Source organism: Heterodontus francisci, chromosome 6 (assembly GCF_036365525.1).
Source record: "Heterodontus francisci isolate sHetFra1 chromosome 6, sHetFra1.hap1, whole genome shotgun sequence".
Lineage (NCBI taxonomy): Eukaryota > Metazoa > Chordata > Chondrichthyes > Heterodontiformes > Heterodontidae > Heterodontus > Heterodontus francisci.
The window spans coordinates 1,333,663-1,348,898 of record NC_090376.1 but is presented as its reverse complement, the minus strand read 5'-3'; the positions used below and the strand labels follow the sequence as shown (position 1 = coordinate 1,348,898).

Below are 15,236 nucleotides of genomic sequence, written 5' to 3'. Positions count from 1 at the left end.
CTGATTCTCATTAACTCCAGTTTTGTTAGGGCTCCTTGATGCCATACTCGGTCAAATGCTGCCTTGATGTCAAGGGCAGTCACTCTCACCTCACCTCTTGAGTTCAGCTCTTTTGTCCATGTTTGAAGCAAGGCTGTAATGAGGTCAGGAGCTGAGTGGCCCTGGTGGAACCCAAACTGAGTGTCACTGAGCAGGTTATTGTTAAGCAAGTGCCACTTGATGGCACTGTTGATGACACCTTCCATCACTTTACTGATGATTGAGAGTAGGCTGATGGGGTAGTAATTGGCCGGGTTGGACTTGTCCTGCTTTTTGTGTACAGGACATACCTGGGCAATTTTCCACATTGCAGGGTAGATGCCAGTGTTGTAGCTGTACTGGAACAGCTTGGCTAGGGCTGCAGCAAGTTCTGGAGCACAGGTCTTCAGTACTATTGCTGGAATATTGTCAGGACCCATAGCTTTTGCAGTATCCAGTGCCTTCAGTCATTTCTTGATATCACGCAGAGTGAATCGAATTGGCTGAAGTCTGGCATCTGTGATGCTGGGGACTTCAGGAGGAGACCGAGATGGATCATCAACTCGGCACTTCTGGCTGAAGATTGTTGCAAATGCTTCTGCCTTATCTTTCGCACTGATGTGCTGGGCTCCCCCATCATTGAGGATGGGAATATTTGTGGAGCCACCTCCTCCAGTTAGTTGTTTAATTGTCCACCACCATTCATGGCTGGATGTGATAGGACTGCCGAGATTAGATCTGATCCGTTGGTTATGGGATCGCTTAGCTCTGTCTATCGCATGCTGCTTACGCAGTTTGGCACGCAAGTATTCCTGGGTTGTAGCTTCACCAGGTTGACACCTCATTTTGAGATATGCCTGGTGCTGCTCCTGGCATGCCCTCCTGCACTCTTCATTGAACCAGGGTTCGTCTCCTGGCTTGATGGTAATGGTAGAGTGGGGGATATGCCGGGCCATGAGGTTACAGATTGTGGTTGAGTACAATTCTGCTGCTGCTGATGGCCCACAGCACCTCATGGATGCGCAGTTTTGCATTGCTAGATCTGTTCGAAATCTATCCCATTTAGCACCGTGGGAGTGCCACACAACACGATGGACGGTATCCTTAATGTGAGGCGGGACTTCGTCTCCACAAGGACTGTGCGGTGGTCACTCCTACCAATACTGTCATGGACAGAAACATCTGCGGCAGGCAGATTGGTGAGGACGAGGTCAAGTATGGTTTTCCCTTGTGTTGGTTCCCCCACCGCCTGCCGCAGACCCAGTCTCGCAGCTATGTCATTTAGGACTCGGCCAGCTCGGTCAGTAGTGGTGCTACCGAGCCACTCTTGGTGATGGCCATTGAAGTCCCCTACCCAGAATACATTTTGTGCCCTTGCCACCCTCAGTGCTTCCTCCAAGTGGTGTTCAACATGGAGGAGTACTGAGTCATCAGCTGAGGGAGGGTGGTAGGTGGTAATCAGTAGGAGGTTACCTTGCCCATGTTTGACCTGATGCCATGAGACTTCATTGGGTCCGGAGGCGATATTGAGAACTCCCAGGGCAACTCCCTCCCGACTCTATATCACTGTGCCACCACCTCTGGTGGGTCTGTCTTGCCGGTGGGACAGGACATACCCAGGGATGGTGATGGTAGTGTCTGGGACATTGTCTGTAAGGTATGATTCCGTGAGTATGACTATGTCAGGCTGTTGCATGACTAGTCTGTGGGACAGCTCTCCCAACTTGGCACAAGCCCCCAGATGTTAGTAAGGAGGACTTTGCAGGGTCGACAGGGCTGGGTTTGCCGTTGTCGTTTCCGGTGCCTCGGTCGATGCCGGATGGTCCGTCCGGTTTCATCCCTTTTTATTGACTTCGTCGTGGTTAGGTACAACTGAGTGGCTTGCTAGGCCATTTCAGAGGGCATGTAAGAGTTAACCACATTGCTGTGGGTCTGGAGTCACATGTAGGCCAGACCAGGTAAGGACAGCACATTTCCTTCCCTAAAGGACATTAGTAAACCAGATTGTGTTTTTACAACAATCGACAATGGTTTCATGGCCATCATTAGACTAGCTTTTAATTCCAGATTTATTAATTAATTCAAATTCCACCTTCTGCTGTGGTGGGATTCGAACCCATGTCCCCAGAGAAATACCCTGGGTCTCTGGTTTACTAGTCCAGTGATAATACCACTACGTCACCGCCGACCCTATTTACCCAGTGTTGCACTCTCAATCTCCCCCATCCTGGGTATTTACCCACTGTTGCCCCTCAGTCTCCCTTGGCCTGGGTATTTACCCACTGTTGCCCCCCAATCTCCCCCTGCCCGGGTATTTACCCACTGTTGCCCCTCAGTCTCCCTTGGCCTGGGTATTTACCCAGTCTTGCCCCTCAATCTCCCCCATCCTGGGTATTTACCCACTGTTGCCCCTCAGTCTCCCTTGGCCTGGGTATTTACCCAGTCTTGCCCCTCAATCTCCCCCTGCCCGGGTATTTACCCACTGTTGCCCCTCAGTCTCCCTTGGCCTGGGTATTTACCCAGTCTTGCCCCTCAATCTCCCCCTGCCCGGGTATTTACCCACTGTTGCCCCTCAGTCTCCCTTGGCATGGGTATTTGCCCAGTGTGTCCCACAGTCTCCTCCCTACTCCTTCAATCTCCAGCTGGGTTGCTTGTTGCAGTATTGACTTCACATCCTGGCTACTGCTCCTGACTTGCTATGGGGATTCCTCCCTTGCTTTCCGCCTCGGTGATTTTCTCTCTCTGAGCTAAAGTGTCCGACTTAAATAACCTGCGACTTGACCTCAATTCCCCCTACCCCACCGCACCCCCTGCATCAAGGAGCATGGATCATGACCCCTCACAACCCTTTCTCCAACAGAATCCACTCTGCTGGAGAGCCTCTTGCTGTGGTAGCTGTGGGTCAAAATGGATCAGGGTGTTGAAGGGCCTTTTGTAACTGTGTAATGACAAGCTGCATCCTTGTGTCTCACAGGAGGCTTGACGGGCTGAATGGCCTACTCCTGCTCCTATTTCTTAACTGGTGTTAGGACCAAGGCAGGAGGAGTGCACTGACTTTTTTCATTCCACCTCTCCGCAGTTCACAACATATAATTAAATGTTTACCCAGTTACCCATGCAGTCAATCGTATACTCTACTCTTTATCCCAGAATAAAACACACCAACCAGGTTTCTTTAATAAACAAAAAAATTTACAGTTTATTATAAAACAAAGCATCAACACACAGATTGAAATATGAAAGTTCCCTTTTTAAAACCCACCCCACACCCACCCACACGTTAAAGAGAGAACAAAATAAAGAAATTTTCTCTGCAGAGTTCTTTTACAAAAAAGAAAACAAAAAATAGAATACTTTGGGCAAATACTTCTTAATTCTTGAAGAAAACAAATGAGATATGTTGTCTCCCAAAAATGGGATATAGCCTGGCATCGAGTTCACAAAGATAGGTCACTGGAATCTTTTCTGAAACAGTTCTTTTCAGGTGGCATCAAGGATTAATCCGGCAGGCTTTCCAGCTTCTCAGGGAAACGCGGCATCGGGTTTTAGCTCCCACATACTTGATACACAGTGTTTCACAGAGACAGGGGGAAGGAAGCAAGCTGAGTGCTTCTTTCTTGGCAGGTTGATCTCCAACTAACTCAAAACAGTCCACAATCCAATCATAAAGTCAGAACAATGGATGCAGGAAGGATGTTCCCAATGGTGGGGGGAGTCCAGGACCAGGGGTCACAGTCTAAGGATAAGGGGTAAGTCATTTAGGACTGAGATGAGGAAGGATTTCTTCACCCAGAGAGTGGTGAACCTGTGGAATTCTCGACCACAGAAAGCAGTCGAGGCCAAATCATTAAATATATTCAAGAAAGTGTTAGATATAGTTCTTAGGGCTAAAGGAATCAAGGGATACGGGGAGAAAGCGGGAACAGGGTACTGAGTTTGGATGATCAGCCATGATTGTATTGAATGGCAGAGCAGGCTCAAAGGGCCAAATGACCTACTCCTGCTCCTATTTTCAATATTTCTATGTTTCTAACAATATCCCAAAAGTGACCTCCTGACCATCACAAATCTTGACATGTTACTTCTCTGAAATAAATCTTCCCCAAGTCATGAGTTTAAGGCATGTGACTTCCAGTAAAGGTAGTTTTCAAACAAGACCTCTGTGACCCTTGTAAAAAAAACAAATGCATGGAATCTTTTCAGTTTTCCCAAATAAACCAATGTCCATAATTCTAAAATGCAAATCCTCAAAAAAATATAAAAAATAGAAGTACTTTCATAACACAGGACAGTAACCATTCCGATCTCCTTTCCCCTGGTGAAGAATGTACAAGCAGGAGATCGAGACTGATGTCGAGAGATTGAAACAGAAACTTCACTCAGTGAAAGGAAACCTGGACAAACAGCCTGACATCCGAGAGCGAATGGAAGATTTCATCCAGGTTAGTGCTGAGACTCTGGGGTCGGGGGTCTGTGCTCCCTATCGGGGTTGGGAGTCAGGGGTCAGTGCTCCCTGTTAGGGTCTGAGCCAGGGTCAGGGCTGAACACTTCCTCTCGTGGTTGGGGGTCATTGTTCCCTGTAGGGGTCAGAGTCGGGGGTCAGGGCTCCCTCTCGAGGTTGGGGATTAGTGTTCTCTGTAGAGGTCAGGGTTGGGGAGTCAGCACTCCCTTGTGAGGTCAGGGGTCAGTGCTCCCTCTCAAAGTCAAGCCGAGGGGTTAGTGCTCCTGTTTTGCAGCCCCTCTCTCCTATCGATGAGTGACATGTTTGTATCTTACAGAGGGCGGAGGGGCAGCTGAAGGAGGTACAGGAGTCAGTGACAGAACTCCAGGTTGTAACGCGGCAGCTTGCTGAGTATTTCTGTGAGGATGAGGAGAAGTTCAAACTGGAGGAATGCTGCAAGATCTTCAAAACCTTCGGGGAGAAATTCATCACCGCAAGTGAGGTAGGTGAGCAGGTCAGTGGAGCGAGTGGGAGGGAGAGGCTGAGGCAGAGATCAATACATCCATCGAGGGGAATATGGATAAATATTTGCATTGGGTGAAAGTGAAGGGTTATAGGAGAAAGGGTGGGGCAGTGGGATTAGTTTGGGGATTGATACTGGGTTATGGGGAGAGTGGGGCAGTGGGATTAGTTTGGGGATTGATACTGGGTTATGGGGAGAGTGGGGCAGTGGGATTAGTTTGGGGATTGATACTGGGTTATGGGAGAGTGGGGCAGTGGGATTAGTTTGGGGATTGATACTGGGTTATGGGAGAGTGGGGCAGTGGGATTAGTTTGGGGATTGATACTGGGTTTATGGGGAGAGAGTGGGGCAGTGGGATTAGTTTGGGGATTGATACTGGGTTATGGGGAGAGAGTGGGGCAGTGGGATTAGTTTGGGGATTGATACTGGGTTATGGGAGAGTGGGGCAGTGGGATTAGTTTGGGGATTGATACTGGGTTTATGGGGAGAGAGTGGGGCAGTGGGATTAGTTTGGGGATTGATACTGGATTATGGGGAGAGAGTGGGGCAGTGGGATTAGTTTGGGGATTGATACTGGATTATGGGGAGAGAGTGGGGCAGTGGGATTAGTTTGGGGATTGATACTGGATTATGGGGAGAGAGTGGGGCAGTGGGATTAGTTTGGGGATTGATACTGGGTTATGGGGAGAGAGTGGGGCAGTGGGATTAGTTTAGGATTGATACTGGGTTATGGGGAGAGAGCGGGGCAGTGGGATTAGTTTGGGGATTGATACTGGATTATGGGGAGAGAGTGGGGCAGTGGGATTAGTTTGGGGATTGATACTGGGTTATGGGGAGAGAGTGGGGCAGTGGGATTAGTTTAGGATTGATACTGGGTTATGGGGAGAGAGCGGGGCAGTGGGATTAGTTTGGGGATTGATACTGGGTTATGGGAGAGTGGGGCAGTGGGATTAGTTTGGGGATTGATACTGGGTTTATGGGGAGAGAGTGGGGCAGTGGGATTAGTTTGGGGATTGATACTGGATTATGGGGAGAGAGTGGGGCAGTGGGATTAGTTTGGGGATTGATACTGGATTATGGGGAGAGAGTGGGGCAGTGGGATTAGTTTGGGGATTGATACTGGATTATGGGGAGAGAGTGGGGCAGTGGGATTAGTTTGGGGATTGATACTGGGTTATGGGGAGAGAGTGGGGCAGTGGGATTAGTTTAGGATTGATACTGGGTTATGGGGAGAGAGCGGGGCAGTGGGATTAGTTTGGGGATTGATACAGGGCTATAGGAGAGAGAGTGGGGCAGTGGGATTAGTTTGGGGATTGATACAGGGCTATAAGAGAGAGAGTGGGGCAGTGGGATTAGTTTGGGGATTGATACTGGGTTATGGGGAGAGAGTGGGGCAGTGGGATTAGATTAGGATTGATACAGGGTTATGCGGAGAGAGTGGGGCAGTGGGATTAGTTTGGGGATTGATACTGGGTTACGGGGAGAGAGCGGGGCAGTGGGATTAGTTTGGGGATTGATACTGGGTTACGGGGAGAGAGCGGGGCAGTGGGATTAGTTTGGGGATTGATACTGGATTATGGGGAGAGAGTGGGGCAGTGGGATTAGTTTGGGGATTGATACTGGATTATGGGGAGAGAGTGGGGCAGTGGGATTAGTTTGGGGATTGATACTGGGTTATGGGGAGAGAGCGGGGCAGTGGGATTAGTTTGGGGATTCATACTGGGTTATGGGGAGAGAGTGGGGCAGTGGGATTAGTTTGGGGATTCATACAGGGCTATAGGAGAGAGAGTGGGGCAGTGGGATTAGTTTGGGGTTTGATACTGGGTTATGGGGAGCGAGTGGGGCAGTGGGATTAGTTTGGGGATTGATACAGGGCTATAGGAGAGAGAGTGGGGCAGTGGGATATGTTTGGGATTGATGCAGGGCTATGGGGAGAGAGTGGGGCAGTGGGATTAGTTTGGGATTTATGCTGGGTTATAGGGAGAGAGTGGGGCAGTGGGATTAGTTTGGGATTCATGCAGAGCTATGGGGAGAGAGTGGGGCAGTGGTATTAGTTTGGGATTTATGTTGGGTTATAGGGAGAGAGTGGGGCAGTGGGATTAGTTTGGGATTGATGCAGAGCTATGGGGAGAGAGAGTGGGGCAGTGGGATTAGTTTGGGGATTGATACTGGATTATGGGGAGAGAGTGGGGCAGTGGGATTAGTTTGGGGATTGATACTAGGTTATGGGGAGAGAGCGGGGCAGTGGGATTAGTTTGGGGATTGATACAGGGCTATAGGAGAGAGAGTGGGGCAGTGGGATTAGTTTGGGGATTGATACTGGGTTATGGGGAGAGAGTTGGGCAGTGGGATTAGTTTGGGGATTGATACAGGGCTATAGGAGAGAGTGGGGCAGTGGGATTAGTTTGGGATTGATACAGGGTTATGGGGAGAGAGTGGGGCAATGGGATTAGTTTAGGATTGATACAGGGTGAGAGGAGAGAGAGTGGGGCAGTGGGATTAGTTTGGAATTGATGCAGGGCTATGGGGAGAGAATGGGGCAGTGGGATTAGTTTGGGATTGATGCTGGGTTATGGGGAGAGAGTGGGGCAGTGGGATATGTTTGGGATTGATGCAGGGCTATGGGGAGAGAGTGGGGCAGTGGGATTAGTTTGGGATTTATGCTGGGTTATAGGGAGAGAGTGGGGCAGTGGGATTATTTTGGGATTGATGCAGAGCTATGGGGAGAGAGTGGGGCAGTGGGATTAGTTTCGGATTGATACAGAGTTATGCGGAGAGAGTGGGGCAGTGGGATTAGTTTGGGGATTGATACTGGGTTATGGGGAGAGACTGGCGCAGTGGGATTAGTTTGGGGATTGATACTAGGTTATGGGGAGAGAGAGTGGGGCAGTGGGATTAGTTTGGGGATTGATACTGGGTTATGGGGAGAGAGCGGGGCAGTGGGATTAGTTTGGGGATTGATACTGGGTTATGGGGAGAGAGCGGGGCAGTGGGATTAGTTTGGGGATTCATACAGGGCTATAGGAGAGAGAGTGGGGCAGTGGGATTAGTTTGGGGTTTGATACTGGGTTATGGGGAGCGAGTGGGGCAGTGGGATTAGTTTGGAATTGATGCAGGGCTATGGGGAGAGAGTGGGGCAGTGGGATTAGTTTGGGATTTATGCTGGGTTATAGGGAGAGAGTGGGGCAGTGGGATTAGTTTGGGATTGATGCAGAGCTATGGGGAGAGAGCGGGGCAGTGGGATTAGTTTGGGGATTGATACTGGGTTATGGGGAGAGAGCGGGGCAGTGGGATTAGTTTGGGGATTCATACAGGGCTATAGGAGAGAGAGTGGGGCAGTGGGATTAGTTTGGGGTTTGATACTGGGTTATGGGGAGCGAGTGGGGCAGTGGGATTAGTTTGGAATTGATGCAGGGCTATGGGGAGAGAGTGGGGCAGTGGGATTAGTTTGGGATTTATGCTGGGTTATAGGGAGAGAGTGGGGCAGTGGGATTAGTTTGGGATTCATGCAGCGCTATGGGGAGAGAGAGTGGGACAGTGGGATTAGTTTGGGGATTGATACTGGATTATGGGGAGAGAGTGGAGCAGTGGGATTAGTTTGGGGATTGATACTGGGTTATGGGGAGAGAGCGGGGCAGTGGGATTAGTTTGGGGATTGATACTGGGTTATGGGGAGAGAGCGGGGCAGTGGGATTAGTTTGGGGATTGATGCAGGGCTATAGGAGAGAGAGTGGGGCAGTGGGATTAGTTTGGGGATTGATACTGGGTTATGGGGAGAGAGTTGGGCAGTGGGATTAGTTTGGGGATTGATACAGGGCTATAGGAGAGAGTGGGGCAGTGGGATTAGTTTGGGATTGATACAGGGTTATGGGGAGAGAGTGGGGCAATGGGATTAGTTTGGGGATTGAAACAGGGCTGGAGGTGAGAGAGTGGGCAGTGGGATTTGTTTGGGGATTGATACAGGGATATGGGTAGAGAGTGGGGCAGTGGGATTTGTTTGGGATAGATACAGGGCGATGGGAGAACGCCAGGCAGTGGGATTAGTTTGGGATTGATACAGGGATATGGGGAGAGAGTGGGGCAGTGGGATTTGTTTGGGATTGATACAGGGATATGGGGAGAGAGTGGGGCAGTGGGATTTGTTTGGGATAGATACTGGGACATGGGGAGAGAGTGGGGCAGCTGGAGGAGGTGCTGTTTCCAAGAGCTGGCAGAGACATGAAGGGCTGAATGGCCTGCTGCTCTGTTTACGATGTGCTGACTCAGCAGGGATCAGGAATGGATCCTGGGATGTCGGCAGCTGTTGTGACAGTGGGCAGGATATTGACTCCTGTGACCATGGGAACTGGCGCTTTGGGGCTTCCTCTTGAAGGTGGGGTAAATTGGGGAAGGGGTTTTGTACCAGAAATGGCGCACAGCAATTCAGGGTGTGCAATCTCTCTCTCTTTCTCTTTCCCTCCCTCTCTGTCTGTGTCTCTCTCTGACTGTCTGCCTGCCTCTGTTTATCTATCCATGTCTGTCTGTCTTTCTCACTCTCCAGTTACTGCACAGAAGGAGGCCATTCGGCCCATCGAGTCCATGGAGATATGCAGTCAGTCCCACTCCCTGCCCTGCAAGTCTATTTCTCTCAGGTGACCATCCAACTTCCTCTTGAAGTCATTGATCGTCTCTGCTTCGACCACCCTTGTGGTCAGTGAGTTCCAGGTCATTACTACCCACTGCGTAAAAAAGTGCTTCCTCATATTCCCCTCTATTTATCTCCCAAAACCTTCAATCTCTTTCCTTAGTCCTTGTACCATTAGTTAATTGGAACAGTTTTTCTTTGTCTATGTTATCTAAGCCTGTCATAATCTTCTACACTTCTATTAAATCTCCCCTCAATCTCCTTTGTTCAAAGGAGAACAATCTCAGCTTTTCCAACCTAACCTTGTAACTAAAATCCTCCATCCCTGGAACCATTCTGGTAAATCTCCTCTGCACCCTCTCAAGGACCCTCACATCCTTCCTAAAGTGTGGTGACCAGAACTGGACTCAAAGTTGTGGCCTACCCAGAGCTTTATAAAGGTTCAGCATAACTTCGCTACTTTTGTACTCAATGCCTCTATTTATGAAGCCCAAGATCCCATATACTTTACTAACCACTCTCTCAATATGTCCTGCTACCTTCAAGGATTGATGCACATGCACCCCCAGGTCCCTCTGTTGCTACACATTCTTTAGAACTATGCCATTAAGTATATATCGCCCCTCACTATTCCTTCTGCCAAAATGCATCACCTCACACTTGTCTGTATTAAATTCCTTCTGCCACCTCTCTGCCCATTCTGCCAGCCTATCTATGTCCTGTTGCAGGTGGTTTATATCATCCTCACTCCAAGTTTGGTGTCAATGGCAAATTTTAAGATTCTACTCTATTCCAAGATCCAAGTCATTTATATATAGCAAAATGTCAGTGGTCCCTGCACTGACCCTTGGGGAACACTACTGTCTACCATCTTCAAGTCTGAAAAGCAAGAATTTACTACAACTCATTGTTTTCTGTCCTTAAGCCAATTTTTGATCCAATTGGACACTGGCTCTCCTATTCCATGAGCCTCAGTTTTGTTAACCAGTCTTTTATCAAAGATGGTCTTCAAATCCATATAAACAACATCCACTACATTCCCTTCATCAACCTTCTCTGTTACTTCACCAAAAAATTCAATTAGATTAGTCAAACATGATCTACCTTTTTCAAATCCATGCTGGCTCTCCTTAATTAACTCAAACCTCTCTAAGCATCTATTGATATTTTCCCTGATTATTATTTCTAAAACCTTACCTACCACTGATGTTAAACTAACTGGCCTGTAGTTGCTAGGACTGTCCTTACAACCCTTCTTGAATAAGGAGTCACATTTGCCATTTTCCAATCCTCTGGCACCTCCCCTGTATCCAGGGAAGATTGGAAAATTATGGCAAGCCCTTCCGTTATCTCCATCCTCACTTCCTTTAGCATCCTGGGATGCAAGCCATCCGAACCAGGTATCAACCCTAATCTTAGCCAGCCTTTTTAATACCTCCGCCCTCTCGATTTTTATCTTATAGATTGCCTCTACTCTCTCTGCTTCGACTGATATTTTATCAGCCTCTATTTCCTTAGTGAACACCGATACAAAGAATTCATTAAGTATTCTAGCCTTATCCTGCACTTCTAAGCATATATCACCCTCTCTGTCCCTAATAGGCCCCACTCCTCCTCTCACTACTTGCTTACTATTTACATGCTGTTGCAGGAGAACAAGCAGCGCACACTGTTGGAGATTAAACGACGAGAGAAGGAGAAGAAAGCGAAACGGATCTCCATTGCCACCTGCTCCCACAAGGAGAAGGATCTAAAAGGAGTTGACCTGGAGTTCCTGCTCCTCAACAAATATAACAACTCCTTCCGACAAAAGAGCTCGAGGCAGAGTAAAGTGTCGATGCCCAGGAGCCAGTCCATGAGACTGATTCGGAGAACTGAGATAAACAGCTCCCAGACATCATCCCTGACACAAGAGGATGTAAAACGACTGCGTGAGGTGTCTCAGAGAATCCTGAGCAGTCAGGTTGGGCAGGGAACCTCCAGGCAACATCTAAAACAGATTGCGTTCAAACAACACTCACATATCTCTGAAGAGTCCAGCGAGTCAGTGAGGAGGAGCTCTGGGTCTGCTGATGGTGTTCCTTGGATATTGGATGGAAGTGATGACACTGATGGGCACAGTGAGTTGAAGGAGAAGCAAAGAACTCCCACATCAGAAGCTAATGGTACAAAGTCTGGTGAGCTTATCAGGCCCAGGGAAGCAGCTTCTGAGGAAGAGCAGCATAAAGTGAATCGGCATCATACCTTCGCCCCGTTTCCTGCGGAGCTGCTGAAAGGTTCTGAAGCAGCTTCAGGGAGCTCTGCTGAAACCTGTGCTCCCAACATTCCAGTAGGTCACTCGAAATCGGCTAAAAACCAGGCAAGTGAAAGCCAAGCTCATCTTCTGGAAGATTCTTCTCCTGCTTTAGAAAAGCAAAACATGGAGTCTCCTGCGAATGTTCGTATGAAAAACAAAACAGTGCCAAGGCCCTGGTCACACACTGGTGACAAGTCACCCAGATCTCCGGCAGCTCAGAAACTTCTGTCCCGTAGCTTCTCTGGCGACAAGCCTACATCTGCACGAAGAATGCCTTCCATCACCCGAGGCTTTTCTGCTGATAAAGTACCTTCATCTCCAGCTTTGAGGAAGCCATCAATTTCCTTGTCACTCAAACCAGTGAAGCCTGCTGCAGCCGACAAACCAACCCTGAAGGAAGAGACAAAGGCTGAGGAGTCCTACACTTGGAAGATTTCAAATTTCTTTAGCAAAAAACCTACCAAAGCTTCAGTTGTGGAAGGAGCAGCAGAAGTGAAGGTAACAAAGGACCTTCCTGTAACTCCTAGTCAGAGCACAAACCTCCTGACTAACTTTTTTAAGCGTTTCAGTGATAACAAAACAGCTAAACGCAAAAACTCATTGGTTTCATCGCCTCTGGAACACTCGGGGTCGGATGATGGGAGTGAGGCATCATGAAAATTGTAGTGATAGTCCTGTGTTAGCTGGGGGCCTTGGTCTTTCTTCATTGCTGTCCAGGGATTTGTGAGGTCTATTATGACTCGAAATCAAGAACGATATTTTATGGGTTCAAGTCAACTTCCATAAACAAACAAATCGAACTGGATCGAGCTTCTTAAATGTCCTTAGTGTGTAATGTTTCAGAGTGCAAGGAATGGTGACATATCCGAAAGTGAGGAAGTTGATCGAGATGGAGAGGGTTGATGGTGGATTTGGCACCTTTGGTAATCTATTGAAGGCAGATGTGGCCGATGAGTTGGAATGTGGCTTGTGATGTGTGTCATATGACCAGCGACTGGAGAAATTCCTGATGGGATCTGGAAATGACGATTCATCTCTGATCATTGATTGGCTGAGGAGTGAAGATTTGTCTCCCGATGATCGATTGGCTGAGGAGCTTCAGTTTGTGAATGTCCAGGGACAGGTTCTGATGAGAGAGGTTGGTTGAAGTTCCCACCAGTGTTGGTTTGTCTGACCGAGATCTTGTTAATAATGAAACAGTAATTCGTCCAACACATCAACAACCATCCTCCTCTTGTGGGAAAGTCCAAGTTTTTAAAAACATTAAGACTTAAAATATTTTTTAACAATTGTGTGGCCATTGAATTAATTCTGTAAGATAAATTATTTTTTAAAATGTCAAAAGGAGTTGTTGAGAGATTGTTCAGAACACACATATCGCCGTTAACTAGAGCTTTGCAAATGGATTTTCACTTTGTGCCCGCTGGTGTGCGGTCAGTTAATAGGGACCCGCCCTCGCCCGCTGGTGAGGGGTCAGTTAATAGGGTAAGTGCCTTCGCCCGCTGGTGTAGGGTCAGTTAATAGGGACCCACCCTCGCCCGCTGGTAAGGGGTCAGTTAATAGGGTACCTGCCCTCGCCCGCTGGTGTAGGGTCAGTTAATAGGGTACCTGCCCACGCCCACTGGTGAGGGGTCAGTTAATAGGGTACCCGCCCTCGCCGCTGGTGTAGGGTCAGTTAATAGGGTACCTGCCCTCGCCCGCTGGTGAGGGGTCAGTTAATAGGGTACCCACCCTTGCCCGCTGGTGTGGGGTCAGTTAATAGGGACCCGCCCTCACCCACTGGTGTAAGGTTAGTTAATAGGGTACCCGCCATCGCCCGCTGGTGTGGGGTCAGTTAATAGGGTACCCGTCCTCGCCCGCTGGTGTAGGGTCAGTTAATAGGGTACCCACCCTTGCCCGCTGGTGTGGGGTCAGTTAATAGGGACCCGCCCTCACCCACTGGTGTAGGGTCAGTTAATAGGGTACCCGCTCTCGCCCGCTGGTGAGGGGTCAGTTAATAGGGTACCCGCCCTTGTCTGCTGGTGAGGGGTCGGTTAATAGGGTACCCGCCCTCACCCGCTGGTGAGGGGTCGGTTAATAGGGTACTCGCCCTCGCCCGCTGGTGAGGAGTCAGTTAATAGGGTACCCGCCCTCGCCTGCTGGTGTAGGGTCGGTTAATAGGGTATCTGCCCTTGCCTGCTGGTGTGGGGTCAGTTAACAGGGTACCTGCTCTCTCCTGGTGGTGTGGGGTCAGTTAACAGGGTACCTGCCTCACCTGCTGGTGTGGGGTCAGTGGGGTACCTGCCTCACCTGCTGGTGTGGGGTCAGTGGGGTATCTGCCCTTGCCTGCTGGTGTGGGGTCAGTTAACAGGGTACCTGCTCTCGCCTGCTGGTGTGGGGTCAGTTCACAGGGTATCTGCCCTTGCCTGCTGGTTTGGGGTCAGTTAACAGGGTACCTGCTCTCTCCTGCTGGTGTGGGGTCAGTTAACAGGGTACCTGCTCTCTCCTGCTGGTGTGGGGTCAGTTAACAGGGTACCTGCCTCACCTGCTGGTGTGGGGTCAGTTAACAGGGTACCTGCTCTCTCCTGCTGGTGTGGGGTCAGTTAACAGGGTACCTGCTCTCTCCTGCTGGTGTGGGGTCAGTTAACAGGGTACCTGCTCTCTCCTGCTGGTGTGGGGTCAGTTAACAGGGTACCTGCCTCACCTGCTGGTGTGGGGTCAGTTAACAGGGTACCCTGGTCCCAACCGCCTCCTCTTCACTATGGACGTCCAATCGCTCTACACCTCCATCCCCCACCAGGATGGTTTGAGGGCTCTCCGCTTCTTCCTGGAACAGAGGCCCAACCAGTCCCCATCCACCACCACCCTCCTCCGCCTGGCTGAACTTGTTCTCACATTGAACAACTTCTCCTTCAACTCCACGCACTTCCTTCAAGTAAAAGGTGTCGCTATGGGTACCCGCATGGGTCCTAGTTATGCCTGTCTTTTTGTGGGATATGTCGAGCATTCTTTGTTCCAGTCCTACTCAGGCCCCCTCCCCCAACTCTTTTTCCGGTACATTGATGACTGTATCGGTGCCGTTTCCTGCTCCCGCCCCGAACTCGAAAACTTTATCAACTTTGCTTCCAATTTCCACCCTTCTCTCACCTTTACATGGTCCATCTCTGACACTTCCCTTCCCTTCCTCGACTTCTCTGTCTCCATCTCTGGGGATAGGTTGTCTACCAATATCCATTATAAGCCCACTGACTCCCACAGCTACCTCGACTACACTTCTTCACACCCTACCTCCTGTAAGGACTCCATTCCATTCTCCCAGTTTCTCCGTCTCCGACGCATCTGCTCTGATGATGCT

General features: G+C 49.4%; 1 protein-coding gene across 1 annotated transcript in view; it reads left to right on the top strand.

Annotated features, from left to right (window-relative positions):
• Positions 1 to 12,585, top strand: part of LOC137371056 (FH2 domain-containing protein 1-like) — a 104,767-nt gene extending 92,182 nt beyond the window's left edge. Inside the window, exons 9-11 of the mRNA XM_068032955.1 lie at positions 4,343 to 4,460; positions 4,797 to 4,961; positions 11,258 to 12,585. Of these exons, the coding sequence (XP_067889056.1) occupies positions 4,343 to 4,460; positions 4,797 to 4,961; positions 11,258 to 12,559 (1,585 nt within the window). The 3' untranslated portion in view covers positions 12,560 to 12,585. The remainder of the gene's footprint in view (positions 1 to 4,342; positions 4,461 to 4,796; positions 4,962 to 11,257) is intronic.
• Positions 12,586 to 15,236: the final 2,651 nt, after the last annotated feature.